At 55.6% G+C, this 21684-nt stretch overlaps 8 protein-coding genes across 8 annotated transcripts; 5 read left to right on the forward strand and 3 right to left on the reverse strand.

Moving 5' to 3' along the window:
* Window positions 1-143: 143 nt before the first annotated feature.
* Window positions 144-1065, forward strand: EI97DRAFT_309406 (uncharacterized protein). The gene has a single exon (XM_033794597.1). It carries the CDS (start codon window positions 435-437, stop codon window positions 918-920), a length of 486 nt encoding a protein of 161 aa, XP_033654645.1. The 5' UTR covers window positions 144-434; the 3' UTR covers window positions 921-1065.
* Window positions 1066-2260, reverse strand: EI97DRAFT_309405 (uncharacterized protein). Its single transcript, XM_033794596.1, has one exon. The coding sequence runs from the start codon at window positions 2010-2012 to the stop codon at window positions 1212-1214; it is 801 nt and encodes a 266-aa protein (XP_033654646.1). The 5' UTR covers window positions 2013-2260; the 3' UTR covers window positions 1066-1211.
* Window positions 2261-2777: 517 nt separating this feature from the next.
* EI97DRAFT_309534 (MFS general substrate transporter) lies at window positions 2778-4935 on the forward strand. The gene is made up of 5 exons (XM_033794599.1): window positions 2778-3230; window positions 3284-3342; window positions 3393-3432; window positions 3484-3969; window positions 4021-4935. The coding sequence occupies exons 1-5, from the start codon at window positions 2953-2955 to the stop codon at window positions 4733-4735; spliced, it is 1578 nt and encodes a 525-aa protein (XP_033654647.1). The 5' UTR covers window positions 2778-2952; the 3' UTR covers window positions 4736-4935.
* Window positions 4936-6179: 1244 nt separating this feature from the next.
* EI97DRAFT_375681 (uncharacterized protein) lies at window positions 6180-9657 on the forward strand (the record flags this gene model as incomplete). The annotated part of the gene is made up of 7 exons (XM_033795524.1): window positions 6180-6466; window positions 6527-7682; window positions 7744-7839; window positions 7889-8510; window positions 8556-8608; window positions 8671-9318; window positions 9370-9657. The coding sequence occupies 7 exons, from the start codon at window positions 6180-6182 to the stop codon at window positions 9655-9657; spliced, it is 3150 nt and encodes a 1049-aa protein (XP_033654648.1).
* Window positions 9658-9889: 232 nt separating this feature from the next.
* On the reverse strand, window positions 9890-11827 carry EI97DRAFT_376061 (Clavaminate synthase-like protein; the record flags this gene model as incomplete). The annotated part of the gene is made up of 3 exons (XM_033795540.1): window positions 9890-10071; window positions 10165-11311; window positions 11420-11827. 3 exons carry the CDS (start codon window positions 11825-11827, stop codon window positions 9890-9892), a joined length of 1737 nt encoding a protein of 578 aa, XP_033654649.1.
* A 992-nt stretch (window positions 11828-12819) lies between these two features.
* Window positions 12820-14467, reverse strand: EI97DRAFT_449852 (uncharacterized protein; the record flags this gene model as incomplete). Its single annotated transcript, XM_033800244.1, has 2 exons — window positions 12820-14050; window positions 14109-14467. 2 exons carry the CDS (start codon window positions 14465-14467, stop codon window positions 12820-12822), a joined length of 1590 nt encoding a protein of 529 aa, XP_033654650.1.
* A 2397-nt stretch (window positions 14468-16864) lies between these two features.
* EI97DRAFT_449853 (uncharacterized protein) lies at window positions 16865-18256 on the forward strand (the record flags this gene model as incomplete). The annotated part of the gene is made up of 4 exons (XM_033800245.1): window positions 16865-17003; window positions 17139-17210; window positions 17332-17795; window positions 17849-18256. 4 exons carry the CDS (start codon window positions 16865-16867, stop codon window positions 18254-18256), a joined length of 1083 nt encoding a protein of 360 aa, XP_033654651.1.
* Window positions 18257-19484: 1228 nt separating this feature from the next.
* EI97DRAFT_432729 (uncharacterized protein) lies at window positions 19485-21257 on the forward strand. Its single transcript, XM_033798226.1, has 2 exons — window positions 19485-19736; window positions 19798-21257. Exons 1-2 carry the CDS (start codon window positions 19569-19571, stop codon window positions 20761-20763), a joined length of 1134 nt encoding a protein of 377 aa, XP_033654652.1. The 5' UTR covers window positions 19485-19568; the 3' UTR covers window positions 20764-21257.
* Window positions 21258-21684: the final 427 nt, after the last annotated feature.

A 21684-nucleotide genomic window follows, 5' to 3' on the forward strand; every position in this document is an offset into this window, starting at 1 on the left:
TTAAGCCACTGGATGTTTTCCGCAACGCCCGATACACCCAGCTTTGTTAACGATGGGAGCGCATTTGAGCGCAGAGCAGGATGTCGAAAGCGCAAACGATGCGAGAGAGATCAAATCCATCGGAGATATAGATAGCCACAGCCACGCTGTCGGGTCCAGGTCACCTGCCCTCTTCTCAACGTGGGACAGATTTCTCGTTTTCGCGCCCCAAAACCTTTCTTTCTTTTTGAAGCGCGACAAGGATTAACCCCAGCCATCCCCCGGGCCCAGTTCTCCGTTGTTATTTTGGATTCGCAAAAGTTGTGGATCCTTCCATTTCGCCTGGTTCGCCAGGTCCACGAATACATAATAAAAAGGAAGAGCAACGTGGGAGCCCTTCAACATCTCCAGCATTATGACCTGTCCGTACGGAGTATAAATTCATCAATTGCATCATGACAGGACCCAGTCGGAGACGGCGGTTTCGATGTCCATTGCCGGCAGCCACTCGGCGAGACGACTGGTCGTCTCAAAGCTTCCCCGGCCCCTGTCCATCATGTCAATCTCGCGTGGGAACTGCAAGCCACCTTTTGGCCAATGGCTGCAATTCCCTAGCCTTACGTCCTCACCGCCGTATCACACCTCAGCGGCCGCCCGTGAGTAACGTGAACATGCGCCGAGATGCCAGCTCTGCTTACCGTTTCGATCTTGCCAACCGCCCTGCAGATTTCACGTCTCACCGCGGCGGCCGACAGCTCCCATTATTACTATGTATTGTTGTGAACTCTCGTTTGGCAACGGCACCTCACCGGAAATGGTCAGGCTACTCGTTCGTTGTTCTACAAGCGCTCCCCATGTCGTCGCTAGGGGAGAAAAGGACGCTAGGTAGGTGTCAGCTGATGACACTTTTGGGCGACTCGCGAGGACGTGCTTACGACTGATGACGATGACAATGTGCTGGAAGAAATTCTCACCTCCTTTCTTATGAAACCAACCAGCCTGGGAGTACGCCCGAACCACCCACGGCCTGGAAACGCAGGCAGATTGGCAGAGCCGGCAGCAACGTCCCTGCAACTGGTGACCGACATCGACGCAGTATCACTCTCCTACTCGTGGTCTTCATTTGCCTCCCAAGACGAGGATGAATATTGTTGGGTACTTGTGCTGGTACCTCGAGGGCTCCGGGTCATTTCCCTGCGCTGTCGCCAGGCGGCGGATCGGCGTGGGTGTCATCAAAGCGACACGAAACGCCCTAGGAAGACGAGTCGTGCTGCGGTCGCTGACGAAGGTGAATCATTATCATCATCAGCCTGCTCTGGGATGCATATGCAGAGACGCATATGCGCCTTGCCGCGAGCCGAACCTGGACATGATGGTAGGCAGCGTGTTCTCCCGTCCCTACGGAGTAGTCTACCGTGTGGTCGCCTGTACATGTATTGGGCGTCCCGGTCTACATACACCGCCAGTTTAGGAGGGGTCGTTTTTGCTGCCGTTTGATACTGCCACGCTGCCAACTCTCCGTCACCCCTGGACCCCCAAGGTGACGCACCTGATTCGCCCACGATGCTTTGGACGATGCTTTTCCCAGGAGGACACGGAGGAACAGTGCGAGATGGTCTCCGACGCGGCGACGATGGCATCCATCCCACATTCCAGGGCAGCCCGATCACAGCACCTTGCGGCCTGACTCGTGCGCTCTGAGCAGAAATCTTTTCCCCCCCGTTATCCGCGAGGGCTTCCAGACGGTCCAGCAAATGATGGGGCCGGGTCCATTCCGGGGAAGCTGGGAGGGTATCCGCGCGGGTCACCACAAAGGGGGAGACCGTTCGGCACCGAGCCCTGGGCGCGTGGGAGCAGCGCTCTGTGCACTTGTGGTCAAACCCGCGGATGCGGAACAGGCACGGCGCGAGGGCTAGGGCTGCTGCAATTGAACCGTGCACCCAGGTGATCTGCTGGTGAAGCGACAAGTCATGGGCGTTGTTGGAACACATCTCGCATCGTCGCAACGTCTCTCCTGCATCCCCTTCCACCATGGCCCATCCCCATCCCACCCAGCATCCCTGCGCCCCGCCATGTTTCTCGACTGCTTCTACCGTAGCATGCCCAACGCCATGGCATGGGTCACAGCGCAGCCCTGAGCCCCGGCCTTGGTTGTGAGGCACAAAGCTTCACCACGCCTGACCCAACGACCCACGCTCAGGGGTTGGTTGCACCTCTTTCACTGCGTTGCACCATGGCCTGTACTTTTCCCAGGTGCCCAGTATGGCTCCCCTCCGTTCCGCCTCAGAGACACAGAGGCCTTCGTGACATGCGAGTAGCACCACCTTGTCCGCCAACGCACCAGGTCGCTTATGACATCTCTGCTGTTGTCCTAGGTAACCAGGTCGGCCCGCTATGCTCTCGTCACTGCTGCAATTGCTGGTCCGGTCCTTCCGCAGTGCCTATCCGCCCAGCCCTAGCAGCACATCTCCACACTCAGAGCTGGCAATCACCGCCTTGTACACTCCGATCCGTCCTTCCCCCGGTACCCTATCCTTGTACCAGGTAGTGGACCAGTGGACCATGCGTCGTCAGGCCGCCACTTCGATCCTGCCCCTCCCTTTTTATATATATACATCGTGACGCTCGCTTCACCATCACACCGAGTTCACAATTTCTCTGACTCCCAGTTGCCTTTGACGACGCAGACACGCCGCACTTGGCCACGCCTGCAACCTCGTGCCTCGATAGCTTTCTTTGTTCTCCAAGACCCCCACCCACGACAAACCATTTTCCTCGTACTATTTCCTTCGGAGAAACAGGTGTCGCTATGGCTCGAGATGGTGGACTGCCCGCTGTCCTGCGGGATAAGAAAGCATTTCCTACCAAGCAGATGGCTATCCTTGGTAAATCTCACGTCTTTACATTCGCTCGTGGCTGTACTGACCGAGGCGTTCCATAGCGCTCTGCCGCATTTGCGAGCCCATCGCATTCATGTCCATCTTCCCTTACGTATACTACATGGTCCAATCTTTCAAGATCACAGAGTCGGAGGGAGAGATTTCCATGTATGCAGGAATGGTGACCTCCGCATTCGCCTTCGCAGAGTGCTTCAGTGGATATTTCTGGGGCCGGTTGAGCGACCGTGTCGGACGCAAAAAGGTTCTCCTAGGGGGACTTTTCGGAACGGGATTAAGCATGTTGCTCTTTGGGTTTGCCACAAACTTGCCAATGGCTCTGATTGCACGCGCCTTGGGCGGTTTGCTGAACGGGTGAGATCGCTCCCAGATTCAGCGCGGTGGCACTTACTAACGTCGGTGCTCAGAAACATTGGCGTGCTCTCGACCACTGTCGCAGAGCTGGTCACCGTGAAGGAGCACCAACGTACGTCTTCGCACTCCTCGAGATGGAGACATGGACTAACTTGGCAATAGCGCGGGCCTTCTCAATTATGCCATTTGTTTGGTGCGTTGGGTATGTTTTCTCCCTCCACTCTGCATTTCACCGCTAACAGGCAGTCTGTAGCACCATCATCGGTTCCAGCCTTGGCGGTCTTCTGGCGAACCCTGCAGACAGCTGGGGATCCGTCTTCAGCGGCACGATATTCGAGGCGTATCCGTATCTCTTGCCAAATTTGGTGTGCACCGCGATTGTCGTCTGCGGTCTCACTATCGGCATCCTCTTCCTCGAGGAAACTCACGAAGATATCAAGTATCGACGTGACCGCGGCCGGGAAGTAGGCCAGTGGATTTTGCGAAAGCTCTGGAACCAGAGTTATCCGCCCCTGACTGAGAAAGCTGAGTCCTTTGACGAGGTTCTCTCAATGCTCAGAGAATCCCCACCACATGACTATGACAGCGCTTGTAGTTCCCCAACGCTCTGTGGAGCCCGGACCCCCATTGAAGGGCTTCCAGAACCTTTGGAAAAGGAGTTGGACGCGACATTCAACGTTCGCAGTGCTTTTACGAAGCAAATCTGCCTCATCATCGTTGGCGTTGGGATTCTGGCTTTGTGAGTCCCCCAACACTCATATACGACGAGTAATGCTGACGAAACCTCAAGTCACACGATTTCACTAGAGCAGCTCATCCCTATCCTGATGTCTCACCCGGAGTCGACCGAGGCACCAAAACTTCCCTTCAGGTTCCAGGGCGGATTCGGCTACTCGACGCAAACGATTGGTACTATCCTTGCTGTGCAAGGCGCACTCCAGATGGTGGCCCAGCTGGTTTTATTCCCCTGGATTAGCAAGAGACTGGGAAGTCTTCGCACCTTTTGGCTCACGATAGCCCTCTACCCGTTTCTCTATCTGCTCGCCCCGTATCTGGCGCTCCTCCCCAAGCAATTTCGCATCCCCGGCATCATCCTCCTACTTGTCTGGAAGGTCACGGCCCAGTCACTCTCTTATCCATCACTGAACATTATGCTCACGAACGCTTCCCCTTCAAAGAAGGTACTTGGCACCCTGAATGGAGCTTACGCAAGTTCAGCGAGTGTCTGCCGCGGATTCGGACCAACAGTGTCAGGAGCGATCGCTACTCTAGGTGACAGCCACGGCATCTCGGGCCTTGCTTGGTGGGCCTGTGCTGGGATTGCCATGATCGCGTGGATCCCCGGATTTTTCATGGAAGAGAGGAGACCAGAAGTGTGGTTAGGAGGCCACGTCGACGACGAGGAATACGCGTATGCGGCATGCCTGGCCGACGACGATTCATCAGACGCTGGCTCGATCGAGACACTTTCGCCCCTGGCTACGGTTGAGGTGCTTCCCAAATGAGTGTGACGTCCATATCGGGCATGCTGAGACGACCTTGCACAAAACGAAAAAGACACTACTGGAATTCAGTGGGGAGGAATGAATGGAGTAATATTTGGCTGGAATTATAGACATCCCTGCATCGGCTGGAACGAAAGGGTAGACACGGCTTTAACGGACTAGCATTGACGAGGCGCTTTTAGAAGGGGGGAACATCTGGATCACCTCTGGGCGGCATTATTGTTTTAGGCGTCACGTCGGCAAGACTTTTTTAGAAAAGACCTCAGGAAGGGCAACCTGGACCGGGACACCTGCAATCGGCAAGGGAGGGAGGCGTTTGTACAAAATCATTATTATACCCAGAGATATCATTTTACAGTTCGTTATTCCTTACGATATCTCCCCTCTGGTTTTTTAAATCTAGAAATGCATCACCTCTTTGATCTTGTGAAATTTTTGCCTCCAAGCCGGGAATGTGCAAAGGCACTTACTTGCCCCTACCCTACTCCATGACTCAGCCAGCCGTCGTATAAGAACCGGGGAGAGGCCACATTTGCCAGCCGGAGACAGGAGCATTTGCGGCATCGGGGGTTAGAGACTTGAGAAGGAAGAGAAGGGGCTTTCGAGGCCAATTGTCTGTAGCGTGACTTGAATGGCAAAAGCGAGACGCTAGGGAGCGACTGCATGAAGGAGAGGGGGCACGTTTGGAATGTTCCAAGATTCTAGCACGTTTCCATGGGCGTCTCGGTGTGAGGAACGGTGAGTCGGCTGCAGAGCGGCGGCGTGGAAGAAACAGGGGCTACGAGTCAGGAACTGCTAACCTCACGTGCGGAAGCTACCTATATTAGATGGAGTGCTGGACGTTATAGCTGGGGGATCGTGGATGGGCAATACAGTAATTGCCGTTTGCCGTGCGTCGTCGTCCGGGATTGGAGTTGTGCATGCATCCTGTGGTCCCCTGTGGTGCGGTCCTGACTGGTTGACGTCTGATATCATCATTTCCATAAGCAGCAGAATCATCCTCAAAACCTGGATGCAGAACTGATGACAGGGGCTCCGTTTCGCCTGTTTCACGCAGGTCCGGTCATATCACGTGAAATTCAGCTGACCAGTGAACATGGTCCAATCCATTGGACCTCCACCTGGGCAGGGTTGGATTGCGGGGTTGCTGAATGCCTCAGCACCAGCAGAGCATCTCGTACCGCTCCCGCGCGCCGGTAAGACAGACTGTACGGCGACTCCCGTACTGTACCGGTACGGCGCAGCTAGAATGGCCCTCGGAAGGAGTCTTCGTCGAACTTCATTGAAACCTTGCGCCTCTCCTATCCGGCTGCGATCCACCCCAGTCCACACCGCTTAAACCCTTCAGCCCTAGACAAGAGGACGTGCGGGGCTGTCGTTATCGCTTCCAAGGGTTCTGCGCCCTGCGACTTCGTGTTCAACACAAGTCCTGCCATGCGTCCTGATGACCGGCCTCAAGCGCTCCCTGGATGACGCTTCTCATCAGCATGAGGACCGTCCCTCGCCCCAGGACACCGCGTACCCGAGACTGAAACCTGCCTACCCGACGAACAATGCGCCCTCATCCACCACCTCGTCAGCCTCGTCCTTCCGCAATGTCAGCGCTTGCAATCGATGTCGCCTTCGCAAGAACCGCTGCGACCAGCGACTACCGAACTGTGCGTCGTGCGAGAAGGCCGGTGTCAAGTGCGTTGGGTACGATCTTATAACCAAGAGGGAGATTCCGCGAAGGTGGGTGCACTATGCCCAGACCCTCGGTCGCGTTTCTCCTCCAATGTAACGATTTGCCAGTTACGTCTATTATCTGGAATCGCGCGTGGCATATCTTGAGTCTCTCCTCGTGGAGAAGGGCGTTCCCTTTGCGCCAGCAGAGCAATTCAATCCTCCACTCACACCATCGAATGGCCGAGCGGTAACCAGCCACGCGCCTGGCCCGGACAACTCGCCGCAAGAACGTAATGGCGCTTCAGAATCATCAGGAGGCGGATTAAAGCAGGACGAGGAGGACAAATATGACCGCGAGAAGCTTTCAAAACTGGTCAGCAACATTGGCATGGTATCGGTTCAGGGTGCAAGCGATCCACGCTTCTTGGGGTCCACATCGGGCATTTCCTTTGCGCGGGTGGTGTTCGCGGCTGTCAAAAGCTCTGTCTCAGGGGCGACATCTGAGAGAGGGAGTGTGCGGGGTGCAAAGTCACTGACTGCTGCTAACGCAACAGATGGCGGGACGACCATGAGGGATTCCTTCTTCGGCCTCCATACGAAACCGACATTCCGTCAAGCACCATTTCCGGATAGGGAAGTGGGACTCAGGCTGGTTGAACTGTACTTTGAGCATGCCAATCCTCAGATACCCATCCTGCACCGGGGGGAATTCATGAGCATGTTTGACCGAGTCTACGCGTGCGGGGAGCGCAATCGGACCTCACGAGAATTGTACATGCTCAACATCGTGTTTGCCATTGGAGCCGGCATCATCGTAGGAAAACCCGGTCCACCATCGGACGCAACCCCCAACGGGCGCAAACCTCCCAACGATGCGGACCCGCAATCCCCAAGCGCAAAGAAACGGCGGCTTGCAGGCCAGCAGCACCAACCCGAAGAGTATCACGCCTCGGCGATTATCCATCTCGAGAATTTCCTTGGCTCGTCGCCTGCAGCGGACCGTCCCGACGGGTTTGGTGGGGGCCTCGAGGAACTGCAGGCGGTGCTGCTGCTGGCTGGGTTTGCGCTGCTGAGGCCGGTTGCGCCCGGTTTGTGGTACATTGTGGGTGTTGCTGTCAGGTTGGGGGTCGATCTGGGGTTACACTATGAGGACGGTGTAGGCATTGATGCGTCCCGGTCGGAAGACCCGAGAGCTGGGGTTCTCGAGCAGAAGGAAGCAGAGCAGGGCGGCAGGGGCGGCGGTGCGAAAATCGATCCCAAGGAAAGGGGTCGCCGAGAGTGGGTATGTACACCGGGATAGAGATGCGTTGTGGAACCTCGCTGATCGGATCGCGTGATGGCAGGTTAGGGACCTTCGGAGACGATTGTGGTGGTGTGTCTACTCGTTTGATAGACTGGTGAGCAGCTGTGTTGGCAGACCTGTCGGTATCACGGATCAGGTAATGTGAAGGCAGGGAGCGTTGTGGGACACGTATTGATCCCACATAGGTCATCACGACCGATTTCCCCTCGATGCTGGACGATCGGTACATCACCAAGGAAGGTTTCCTGGATCCGCCGGGTTCGGAGAGGCCTACCTACAAGATTGTGGCCTATCACTATTTCAGGCTCCGTCTGTTGCAGTCAGAAATCCTGCAAGTGCTGCAACACCGCCAGGCGCAGCAGGCCCGGGCCACTGGCGCGAGTCACGGCAATGAGTTCATGCACACAAAGCTCCCGTCGCCTTTCCTTGCCAACTTCGACTCGTTCCGCCAATGGCGGATGGACATCGACAGACGGTTGCAGGAATGGAAGGACTCTTCTCCCACACAGGTGGATTCCGGCGTCCAGTTCTCGCCCCTGTTCTTGGAATTGAATTATTGGCAAGCGGTCATCATGTTGTACCGCCAGAGCCTAGCAGTCCCAGTTGGACTTGCCGGAGAGGTCGGGAATGCGGAAGGAAACGTCGGCAGTCCCTCTGTGGTGGACAGGGAAGAAAGGGAAGACGAAGAGCTCGTCTTCCTCAAGGTTGCGGAGGCTGGACAAAAGGTGTTGAAGTTATACAGGCAGCTGCATCGCGTGCATCTGGTTAACTATACGTTCCTGGCGACCCATCACCTTTTCATGGCTGGTACGTCTTGTATACTCGCAGAAACTCCATGGCTGATTCGTCTAGGCATATCGTTCCTCTATGCCGTATGGCATTCGGTTGCAGTTCGGTCAATGCTGGTATGTCCCTGCTTGCAATCGATGTCTGTATCTTGAGTTTGAGCAATAGCTGACTTCTCCAGTCCCTCGACGATGTCGACTTTACGGTACTAGCAGCCACATCCGTTCTAGGGGATCTCATCGAGAAGTGCCCTCCCGCAGAGGCATGCAGAGATGCATTCGACCGGATGAGCAAAGCCACCATCTCCATGTGCATGTCCACCACAGGCTTCGGGTCACAGGCGCTTCAAGCTCTGGGGAGAGCTCGTCCGCCAGTTCGGCCCAGTCGCTCTCCGAGCAACACCTCTCCATCTGCGTCCGAGACGGATGCGAGGTCCGACGCAGCCCTCTCCACGAATAGCTACTTCCAGCAGTCGAGGCGTCCCATACCGAAATTCGACATGAACCTGCGTGACTTGTTCTCCGAGGCGGAGACGGACCGGCGCTCATTCAGTCGTATTTCCAACCAGCTGAACATTCTCAAACCGCCACCACTGATGCAACATGTAAAGCAGGAACACCAACAGCAGCAGATGCCACCTTTCCATTCTGCTGCCTTGAAGAATTCGCCGCCGATGCCGCCACATCAAGGATTTCGTTTTGACCCGGCTCAACGGCCGCAGCAACCCCTTCATTCGCCTCAACAGCAGTATCAACAGCAACAACAACACTTCTCCTCGCCACCACCTAACCCCTCCGTTTCTGCCTCCGTGACCCAGTCCCCCTACCACGTCACGCAATCCGCGCCATACAATCCCTTCCATCAGCCCCAAATGCAACAGCAGCAGCAGCAGCAGCAGCAACCCCCGCACCACTCCCAACAGCAACACCAAGACCTACCTACCTACCCCAGCGACGCCTTCGCCTTCACCGACCTCGACTTCCTCGACGGCTTCACCCTGCAAGGCGGCGGTGGCAGCAGCGGCGCGGACGGAACGGGGACCCAGGATCTGGGGTTTGATCTAGGGTTCCTGGGCGATGGGACGCATGACTGGAGTGAGGGGAATGGGGTGGATCTCTTTGATGGGTTTTTCTTTGGGGGATCCGCTGCGGGGGCGGCGGGGTCGTAGTGGTTGCGATGAAGGCTCTGGGTCGTGGTGTTTGCGATGAAGGCTCTTGGTCACGGTCGTTGGGAGATGTGCTGGGCATGTTGTAGACTGGTTGGGACAAGGGGGAAGAGAAATCATTTTACCTCTTCATGTCGGCATTGGTTGGATAGAGGTTCATATATACCACTGTTGTTTGATGTCCGGGAGTTGAATACTCCGGCCACGGCGGCAATTCTTGAGTCAATAGGGGAACTCAAATGAACCAGAAACTGACGCTGAAGCTGGGCGTCAAACTGCGCACATAGTGCCACCATCCAGGCGGGATATACAGACACTCGCCCGGGCCAAGGACGCACTCGACGTATGCTGCCGTCCTGAAAAGCGGGAAACGATGCTCGTACTCGGCCTTTATATCCTCCCAGCTCTGGCCCTCTTCTCCTTCGTCGTCCGGATCCTCCTGCTCTTCCTCCTCCTTCTCATCATCATCATCATCATCATCATCATCATCACCAACTCCAACTCCCCTACTATCTCTTCCCCCCCTCCAACAGCTCACCTCCCCCCACACCCCCATCGCGACATCCAGATCCACCAAACTCGTATTCCCCATATCCACGCCCCTCTCGTCCTTACCCCTAGGATACATCTTCCCGCCTTCACCAGGTGCGTACAGGCGGATGTATTTCCTGCCGACGACTTGGGCGAGGATGTTGTGGTAAGGGTCTGTGTGGAGCGGGGAGATGGTGTTCCGGGGGCCGAACCAGGCGTTTAGGAGGGGCGTGGAGAGTTTTTCTGGGTTTCTTCTTGGTGGTGGGTTGGTGGTAGTGGAGCAGGAGGGGGAGGACGGGGATGGGAGATCGACGTAGCAGTAATCGGGGATGGAGAGGTCGGAGCGGAACGAGGGGATTTGGGCGAAGAGGTCGTGTTGGGCGAGGTAGCCTGTTTGTTTCTTTGCTGCTTGTTTTCGAGCTCGTGCTCGTTTCCGTGCTCGTTTCCGTTTGGTGGATGCCGTTCCGGGTCCGTCGTCGGACTGTGGAGCATCGTGGGAAGGGTGGTGGTGTTCCTCTTCGACACCATCAAACATAAACTCCTCCATAAACTCCCCAAAACTCATAACGCGCTGCCCCCACCCCTCATCCGTGTACGTCCGCCCCACCTCGACCGGCACCAGGCGTCTCCCCCCGAGCGTCCTCTCCAGCAAATAGGCGGGCGAGTTCCACGGCCGCTCGCTCATGGCGGGCCAGAAGTCGATGGCTCCCGTGATGATGAAGGGCGATGCAGTTGCAGGGTCGGTGATGCGCGATTGGAAGGCGGAGAGGGAGAGGGAGGAGCTGCGGATGCGGGGGAGGGGGTGCTGGAGGGTGGGGAGGGCGTGTGCAGGGAGGGCCGTGGGGAAGGTTTGGGGGATGTTTGGTTTAGGGTTGGTGGTGTTGCGGTGGTGGGATGGGTCGAGTTTGCGTTTCTTGAAAGGACGGGCGAGCGGAACGGCTTCCGTGTTAGCTTTCAATGCGTTGTCGTCTTCTTCGTGAGAGAGCCGATTCTCCTCTGACTCGGCGATCACGGCCTCCAGCGCTGAGAAGATGAGCTCGATCAGTTCTTCCCTGCCGGGGGCGGCGGTCAGGATGAGCGCCATGTCGAGCGTCCTTACGACCTGCGTGATCCAGTCTTCTTCCCCCTCCTCCTCCTTTTCTTCAATATCCCCCTCGCCTTCCCCCTCGCCTAATCCTTCAGCCCTCCTCCTTCCCCATCCATCACGTGACACACCTACCCCTTCACCACCAACCACGCTCTCCAAAATCCCCAGCACCTTCCTCACCGCCGCATCCGTATAGTACCGTCGCCAACGAGTCTTCACCTCGCGATACGGCACCGCGTGCAGTTTCTCGTACCCGAACTGTAGCGCTGCGTCTGGGCAATGGCGGAGGAGGTGCAGGGCGGGGACGCCGCACTGCAGGAGGTGATCTTCTTCTTCCTCTTCTTCTTTTTTGTTTTCGGCATTTGCTTCTCTGTTGTCGTGGCCATGGTTGGAGATCTCGGTGGGATTGGGTTGGGAGGCGGCGGTCGGAAGGGAGGATGGGGAGGAGAGGAGGTGCCGCGTTAGAGCGATGATTTCGGGGAGGGTGGGTGGTGCGGCTGGTGTGAGCGTGGAGTCTGGACGTGTACTAGGTGAAGGGGGTGTTGAGATGTCCATGTCTCTGAGCTGGAAGCTAGCGAAACTACTGGCGATTGATTATGAGCGGGGACTATAGAAAGTAGTGTCAAAAAGAACGGCGCCTATCCGTCATATCGTACATTACCTGTCCTAAAAGAATTAGTGAAAATTCAATTCAACAATGCATACATAATGCACGAGAAAGACAAGTTCAACGGAGCAGAATTTACTGTAGAGAGAGACACGGGGGAAGCCAGAGGTAGGGCGTCGCTTCAAACGAGGTCCCACACCGTTGCCAAGACGGCGAGGATCACCAACCCGCGCGCTCTGCGGCTGAACCTTAATTCAGATAACCCTCGCAAGTCGGCGCCTGATGCACGGTCAAAAAGCGACAGGCTCAGCAAAACGCAGACCGGGAATCCGGGATGCATCGACGAGGGAAAGACTATTCTCTAGTGATGCACCGTGGGGGCCAGCGCGTCATCCCACAGGCATGTCGAGGATCCGATAAATTAATATTGGCACATAGACAGGGGAGCGGATATATTAATTAACTGCACTGCATGAGCCGGACTCAATCTTACGCCATTGACGTGGGGGATGTGCTCGGTCTGGCAAAAACATGTAGACAAGAGAGAAGAACTAGGAGTCGTTCAGCATGGTAGATTCCCATTTTCGTTTATGCTGTTGGTCTACTACTGTACACATTCATTTCCGATAGATTCTGGAGTCTGAAGCCCATCTGGTCACCATGCATGAACCGTGCCCATAGCAGGAGGGTGCCGAAATACTCTACACAGTGGACCTTCTCATGCAAATACTGAAGGAATTCATGTCGTGACGCATTACTCGTAAGGCCCGGACGCCGTGGAATATGTCCCGTTGTAAAACAAGAAGAGAAGGTAGGGGGAAGAGGGGAAAAAGCAAAAGCTGCTCTTGCATGCTGCAGACAGGCAGTCCCTATGCAGAATGCGGGGTATCATCGATGAAGAAGAGAAAGAGGTGGGGAAGAGAGGGACGTCGCCAGCATCCTACTTGGGCGGGGTCGACGTGGACGAAGAAGAAGGCGAAGAAGAGGAAGAGGAAGAAGAAGAAAGAAGTCCACCTGCATCTTGAATGGGTGGGAGGGTGGAAGGGTGCTCTCGCCTTGGTCCTTGCTCATTGCCCTCAGACAGGATGGAACGTAAATCCTGTAGTTGCGCAGCAGCAGGTGTGGGCATCCCCGAATCATCAGACTGCTGAGACACATGGGAGGAGCGACGCGGGAGCCCATGGGCTCGCCCATGGGAAGCAAGCGAGCTCGACGCTCTGGATGGACGCCTTGGCCCCGGAAAAGCGAAGTCGTGGGTGACGATGGAATCCGTAGGCGAAACACCCGAGCTCGGAGCCTCGTTCAGAAGACCTCCAGCGTCGAAGAAGGATACTCTGCGGCCACATCGGGGGCTGGGATGAGGGTCTTCGCCGGGCCACGAGTTGGGAACGACGACCCCAACATGCGTTGCATCGCTCGATTTCGCGTCGGGAAAACGCCAGTTGCTCCCAGCGAATGGCGCAGGCTCAAGGAGGCTCAGGTCTGCCACTGGAGCTGGACGTGCTGCCTTTGCCTTGTCATCCCTCAGTTCCGGATTTGTGCGGTACCCCAATGAGCGAGCCAGATATTCGTCACTGTCAATCGGCGATAGAGTGGGCCTGCGGGTGGACGATCTGCGATCGAGACTATCAGTCGTGGAACCGCTCTTGTACTTTGGTTTCTTGACGCCTCGATCCCGCAGGAAGGAGCCGAGAACGATGGCGTTGGATACGAAGGTTGCCGCCAGAATCTCGGAGGATGCCATGACGGTGCGGAATTGCTGGATTCCACGACGTTGGATGACCAATGGGATTCGAGCAGCGACAATCACGATCAGACCGAGGGAGAGAGAGAAGAGCAAGACGAGGGATATCTTTCGCCTCAAGGGCATACCGGAGCCGAGGATGATGGGGATCGGGAAGACGACAAGGAAGACGTCAGTAACGATATCGGTTATGCCCATGGTGAGCAAGTGTGCGTAACCTTGGCGGCATTTCGGTCCCGGGTCAGGTATAACCTGCCAGTAGTGGTTGAAGGGTTGGCATTCGGTGAGGGTGGAAATCACGACGGCGAAGAAGGTAACGACGAGGAAGACGCGAAGGGCACGGAGACAGTACTCGTAGCCTCGTTTCCAGTAGCGCTCCGTCATGCGCTTGAGGAACTCGGAAACGGCGAATTTGGCCGTCCAGATGCTAGATTCGGTTAGTTTTGCAGGTCGCTAGTCGCACCGTGTAACAAAGACTGTCTTACAAGAAGGCGTAGAAAATCCTCGCAGCAAGCACGGCCTTGGAACCAATCTCTCGTTGGTGTATCTTGACTGGGTCCATCAGATCCGTCGTGTCCACATTGTTGGTACCGAAGATGAGGACGACGTGTATCAAGCCCATTCTGGCCATGAGGGGAATGATGCTGAAAGCCATGACCCTGTCTTCGGTAAACAGTTGCTCGTTTCTGATGTAGCGACCGCCAACGCGGAACAGGATTATGACCAGTGAGAACATGGTGGTCCACCAGCTGTAGAGCAGCGTGGGATTATTCAGAGTGCGTGAACGGGGCTCGGGTGGAGAGTCATTGTAGAGCGATCGAGGGAAGGAAGCGATGGCAGGCATGAGGAGGGGTGGTGAAGAGAGACCAAACAGACTCCCACCTCCGTAGAGGGCGAGCTGTTGGACGGTGGTGTAATTTTTTTTCAGGTGGAGTGAAGGGAGGGAGAGCGATGGTAGTCTAGCGGTGAGTGATGTACAGTACAAGTACTGTGTACGGAGTAGCTGGCGGGCAGCGGCTCCCTTGAATAACAACAAGTTGAATGACGACGCTGGCTGGGCGCTTTGACCATGATCTGTAGGGTAGGGCGGCTTGTTGGTCCCAAGACTGCGGTCCCGGTTGGCGTGTGGGGATGACGGCACGCCAATATACTGAAAAGAGTGAGTACGGAGTACTGGAAGGTCGATACGGAGAAGTTGCCGATGAGGAGGGTGAGAGTGAGTTGGCGGAGAGAAAATCAGAGTCGGAGGATGGGTACGTAAAAGGGCCGCAGCCCCAAGGTTAAGACTTTTTGAGGGGGCCTCGTGTCGGAGTGGGAGAGTGGGAGGGCAGCGGAGACGACTCCCACTTATCGCTTCGCCGGGTGGGCAAGCGGTTCGGCTGTGGCAGTGATAAGACGAGCCACGATCAGAAGAAGGCAGCTCGGCGCTCTTTTCGATTGCGCTGTTGCGCCGCGCTCGTGTCTGTTCTTGTTGGACGTCTGCTCTCGGAGAAGAGGGGGGTGCCCGCCACGGCCCAAAACAAAGCCACGAGACGCTGATGATTCACCAGGGACAGCCGAGTCGGTGAGGTAGAACAGTCGCAGTGGGAGCACAGGAGAGACGTCTCTTCATTTCGCTCCGGACACATGGGCGTGGGCGCCTGATACGTAGCACGCCGTGGACACTGCAGCCGCCGCAGCTCTCCAGCGCTCCCTGTGAATTGACTGCCCAGCTGTCCGTCCAGCGGCACAGTTGCGTCAAGCGGGAGCCCCGGTCCCTGGTGAGATCAATGATGGCACCGCTCATGTGATGGCAGGGAGAGGGGGTGGCTCGACTGCCCAGATCAGCAAATCATCAACGCCCTTACCTTGATCTTCACCTCCACCTTCACCTTCACTCTTCCTCTGCGCAAAGTCGCAAATGGTAGACGGGGAATGGTTGGTACTCCGTTCTACTCCAGGGCTGCGTACTCGCTTTGGCCAAGCCCGCCAGCTCGGACCCGAACCCGTCTCTGATTTTAACCCCCACCTGCTCCCCATGCGCCAGCGCCATTCTCTTCCTCGTTTCTGGCCTTCGCTTTCACCAAAAAGCAACTCATGTTGGACAGTCTCACATGTTCTTTTCTCTGCACACCCTTATTAATCTCGGACCGTCACAGGGTTGGAGAGGAGCCTCGGTCGCAGCAGGGTGAGAGCACCTCCTGAACGCTGAGGGTCCGTTAGGTGCCCTGCCATGGCCGTGTGCGAGACGAAGGACCTCTGCCGAAGCCTTCACCAAATCTCTTGCTGCAGCGACGGTTCGGAATCACCTAGGCAACCTTCTTTGCAGTTGCCCAAGCGTAGCGTAGTGTTACTATCACGGAAAGTCTCGACTTGAGCTTTGTATTCCCGTACTCCTTGCAGACCCGGTCCAGGTGCGGATTGGAGGTTGCACCCGAAAGCAATGGCACTGGTGGAAAGCGCATCGGTATGTTGCTTTTGGAGTTCGCGTACATTTTAGTGGGTTGGCAACTGCTATTCCAAATGCTTGAGGCAAAGGTTTATCGGACCATCTGCAAAGACATCCATCACGTGACCATTCAATGTATCCTCCATCTACCAGTCCCTACCTAGGTAGGAACTTTGGTACAGAGTCGTGATTTTCGTAGCACTTTCGCACTCCCCTCAACATTGCCGAATGCACTCGAGCTTCTCAACCGCACTTTGAATCACGACTTGAGGGGTCCAGGAGCTTGGGGGGAAAGGGTTTTCTTCACATGTCTCACGCGAGCACATCTTGGGCCTTGGAACAAGCCCCTGGTTCCAGACTGCAGAGCACGTCACTCCTGGCGATTGCATCCGTTCCCAGTATTTCCAGCAGTTGAGGTCGAGCAGAAGGACAGAAGTGACATGGACGTGAGAGCTGTCCACGGATGGCCGTTTGCCTTTTCGTGTCTGAAGACGTCACTACTGCAAAATGATGGTTTAGTTTTGGTGTGGCTCCAGCGAGAGACGTCATAGCGGAGGTCACCTTCGTGGAGCTTGTGGGCCCGAGCACACGAGCAAAACAGGAGATTCCGTGAACCTGCGGGAGCCTCCCTCCAACAAATAACTCCTCGCCTGCTTCGACTTGACTTTTATTCTTCTCACTACAACCACTACCACCCTCCTCGCTGTTGCCTCATCACACCTGCTCCTTACGAAAGTACATACTCCAATCGGTTACCCCCGTCACCTGAAAGCTCCTCTAAAGTACTTGTGGTACCAGCAACCCACACACGTCATGTCTGAAGCTCCGCACCTCACCCTCAACCAGACCGACCTGTCCGACCTGGATCCCACTTCAACTGTCGGCGTGCATTCAAACACCGACCCCTACGTCGGCAAGAAGCCCAATACGCGCAAGGACAGCATTCTTGCTTGTAAGGTGCGTGCCCATAGATGCTGCCTTGGTCGACTCCACTTCTTTGCCGAGCCCAACCAACTAACGGGAAACAATGCAGTCTTATCTGCCTCTCGCACACCACTCACCCCCTCTCCCTAACAACATCTGCCAGCTGCACAATCCACCATGGACGCCATCAGCAACCATCCCGCAACGCAGAGCCTGAAGGACACCATCAACAACGGTGAGGTACGTAGAGCTCCAAGCCGCAGCCCGCACTCATATTTCCATTTGCTAACCATGGTCTCGCGACACACAGATCCCACCAAAATCCCCCCCTCCCCACGCCATGCTAACCAACGCAGGTCCCATCGCAGAAAACGTCAAGGCACAAACGGCAAAGACGAAGGACGAGTTTGCTGACCTTGCAAATGCCCGCACCACTCCAGATCAGCCCGCTGCGACTGGACAGCCCCTCACCCACTACCACAGCTTGTTCTACCGCCTCCTGAGCTGGAGGAATCCTCGCGCGACTGCCATCTCGTTCGCCGCCTCCGTCATCTTCATCTTCGCCGTCAGATACCTCAACATTCTGCGCTACATCCTGAAGGCTGTTTGCTGGACGCTGGGTGCAACGGCCACGGCCGAACTGGCTGGAAAGCTAACGCTAGGCCGCGGTCTCACCTCGCAGGTGCGACCGAACAAGTACTTCACGATCCCCAAGGCATCTCTCGAGCGTCTTCTGGACGACGTCGAGCAGCTGATCAACTTCTTTGTCATTGAGTCGCAGAGGATCATCTTTGCAGAAAATCTGTTCGCTACGTTCGCGGTGAGTTTGGGTGCATTCCCTTCGTTTGGCGGACCAGCTAACAACATATGCAGGCTTTCTTTGCCTCTTTCGTCTCCTACTTCCTCATCAAGTTTGTTCCCTTGTGGGGTCTTGCTCTGATCGGGACCACCATCGCTTACCTCGGGCCGCTCGTGTACATCAAGAACAAGGACGTCATTGATGCCCATCTCAAGCAGGCAAGTGACTTGGCTGCTCAGCAGGCGACGCAGATCCGGGACCTTGCCGCTCAACGCACCGAGCATGCTGCCAAGACGTTCCAGACGTATGCTGGGGAGTATACACACAAGGCTCAGGAGACGATCAATCAGTACCGCGGACGGTCCAGCTCCCCTGAAGTCAAAAAGGAGGACCTTCCATCGGCACCCAAGCACGAACCCGTCGCTGCTAAGGAGTCTGTTCCAGAGGACGCCGCTGCCGCCACTGCTGCCCCAGCTTTGTGAACACTTCAGGCCCAAGATGGTTCTCTACGAGAGTTGGACGGATCGTGCCCTCTCTCCACGATGAAATCTGGTTCTGATAAATGTCACGCCTATCGGGTTATGACGACATGTCAATCTCTTTGTTTCACCTGGGGACACCAATAACAGCGAAGGAAAATCTCGATCCATTCGACAGAGATTGGTGTAAATTGGACCTACAAACCACTCAAACCACGCGAATCACCCGAATTACCCCTCACATCATGATCATCCCTTTCATAAAAGTCTCTCTGCTTAGCGATTCTACTGCCTCGTCTTCCTAGTTTTCTACTTCCTGCGGTGTCACTCTGTATGAGTACACGGGGAACGCCGGTCTCAGGGTGGGGGCTGCATGGGCTGGGGAGGAGTTGACGGATTTGAATCACACCTTGGCCGACTTAGCCTAATACATATGGTCGTGAAGCAAGGTACAATGTATCCTATACAAATGTTCTCGACTGTTTCTCGCCGTGACCGTTTTGGACCCTCACAGATGATGACACGCGGCGAATTGTTGAATCTGAACAACAGCAACTACGCCTTGTTGCCTGTAGGGATCGTCTTGACACGTCCTGAGACACTTCGTGGACTGCATGGATGCGGCACAGGATGAGGTCGGGCGGGCGGCAGAGTCTCTGTCCGTCGACGTCCATGCATGCATCCAAACAAAGTGTGAAGGCTCAGCGACAGCAGTTCTCCACTCGCATCCCTTATTCCAGAACTCGGTTTCTGTAAAGGAAAGGTAGTGAATTCGAGAGGAGAAGAGACGAGGGGAGAGTGTGAGGGAGGAAACGCAACAAAACAAAGCATTTGACAGGCGCATTCGCACTGAACCTCGCCGCCTCCTTCGCGCTTCAAGATGAGTCTCTTCCTGCACACAATGTATCGCATTATCATCCTTGGATTCCCGGACCCAACATCTGTGGTGAGATAGTGAGAGCATTACATACACAGTAATATATTGATTGGATCAGGATCAAACTTGCCCTTCAGCCTGGGGCAACATTGCAAGGATCGAACATGTCCAATTATAGAGTGGGAACGATGCCGTAAAGGGACTTGGTCTGGTCCTGGTTCGTGTGCCCAGACTTGTCCGCTCCCTCGCTGCGCCTCCCACGACTTTCGTCCGCTGCCGCCTATTCAAAGAGGAGGACCTTCGCTCACTCATCATTCTGTCACCTGTCCATGCGCCTTTCTTGATTCTCTTTTCTCTCCCTATCTCCAACTTCAAACTACAGCCAGCACCTTGTTCCTTTTGTCTGCTTTGTTTTCTACTACTCCGTCCACTCCCACAATGACTTACCTCGCCCACGCCGTCCGCCGCGGCCTGGAGCATACCTCCTCCGCCGGTCTGATCAAGCGGGCCACCAACTCTCTGCAGTTTCGCCCTCAGGATATCCCGAAATGGGGAGGCGTGACGCTGTTTGTCACTTTCTGGCTCTTCGTCATCGCTCTCATTGCTGTGCGTTGCCCCGTTTCCCCATCCGGCCAGCGAGACGTTTGGATGCTGATAAGCGACTCAGGTTGAATACACCTTGGGTGTAGTGGCCAGGTTGGCCATGATCGAGACACCGTCGTCCTCCATCACCGTGACCGCCCCCGCCGACGCCACGGAACTCGACGACTCCAAGCAGGGTCTCCTGGAGACGGGTCCCGCCATCACGCTCGTCGCCGAGAAGCCCTTGACTAGCAGCATCCGCAAGACCGTCCGACATTTGAGGACAGTAGGCGGGCGCCTTGCACCCTGGCGTGGCTTCGGCCCCTTCCTGGCATACCACATGCTGTCCGGCATCGTCCTCAACGTTCTCGCAACCTGCATCCCGCGATTCCCAGGCCAGGTTGTCATCGTGTCCGCCTTCACGGGAGCACTGTTATCTCCCATCCACGCCCTCTGGACCCACAAGCTCATCGCCATGCCGACCAAGCTGTCCTGGAGGAAGCGCATGCTCTCGCTGCGCGACTGGAAGTACATTGCCCTCCCTGCCGCCCTCGCCGTCTCCGCCGAATACATCGCCGTATACGCCACCATGCTGTTCAGCTTCGTCATCGGCATGGACAAGGTCAGGGAGCAGGCGCCCACCACCGGTCGGGAGATGTTCTCAGTCGCACTCCTCACCCTGTCCGTCGTCGCCTTCTTCTTCGCCTGCGCCCTGTTCCTCGTCCTCCCCGCCCACGTCACCCTGGTCCGCATCGAGGCCTCGCTCCTCGCCGACGAGCACGACACCATTGTCCCCTTTGACCGCACCTTCGCCGGCAAGGTCGTGTCCAAGGTGCTCGGCGGCACGGGCGCCGTGGGCTTCGTCGACGCGTGGAAGAGCTTCAACTGGGAGGCGCGCAGGCGGTTGATCAAGCTGTGGTTCAAGGCCATGGCGATTGAGAGCTTGATGATTGTCGCGTTCGTGCACGTCATCCTGTTCGAGGTGTGGATTTTCTTGGGCACCGCGTTTATCAAGGCGTTGGAGAGGCAGCAGCAGGCTGGGTCGTTTTAGTGGAGGGTGCTCGATGGATGGGTGTCAGTCAAGATTCTTGCATCTTTGGCTTTCCTGGATGGATTGCTTGACTGTATGAGGGCAGACTCCTCGTAGCAGGAGCGGTTGAGTTTGAATGTTGGATGGAGCAGTGTTGTTTGGGTTTTTAGTCGGGTGACTCACGGCGGGGTCTGAATGTGATGGGCTTTGCCCCAGTGGTGGGTAGTAGATGCGTCGACAGAGGTATTGAATCTCCTTGGTAGAATATCAACGATCCGTAAATGAACCCTCATCTTTCCCGTGTGTGCTTGGTCACCTTTATGGTCTCAGAGTTGGGAAGATGGAAGACAGGGCAATGATAGACATGTGCGAGAACGAGCATCAATGTCTGTATTTATACAACATGGCACTCGAATCCAACAAACATGAGTGTGGAGCGATATCCATCGCATTTACTCCTTCCTCGGTCTACCTTCCATTCATAACCCAATGTTCCCCGGTTGAGTATCGACTCCACATTCATTGGATTGGATCGGATTGGAATTTCCATTGCTCTCTCTCTCTCTCCCCCTCTTAGCCGGTTCCTGCCGTATAGGTGCATGCCATCCATTCCATTCATTCATTCATCCAACCAACCATCCATCCATCCAACCATACGCTATGCATGCATGCCATGTATGCAACCCACGAGAAAAAAAACAACGAAAACGACAGCAAAGTGTGACAAGTAAGAATGAAACGGGAAAAAAATAAAAAGATGCTCAAAAAGACGCCCACAACACCCAACTCAACCCAACCCCAATGAACGCCCCGAAAGCCCTATCATGAACGCAAGCCGAAAAAGGGGGGTATACACAGGGGAAAAAGAAAAAGAGGGAAAAGAGAAAAGAGAAAAGAGAAAAGAGAAAAACAAGTAATCATGCGGCCTACCGTCCCCATCCT

The sequence above is a fragment of the Westerdykella ornata genome (genome assembly GCF_010094085.1).
Source record: "Westerdykella ornata strain CBS 379.55 unplaced genomic scaffold EI97scaffold_8, whole genome shotgun sequence".
In the NCBI taxonomy this organism is placed as follows: Eukaryota; Fungi; Ascomycota; class Dothideomycetes; order Pleosporales; family Sporormiaceae; genus Westerdykella; species Westerdykella ornata.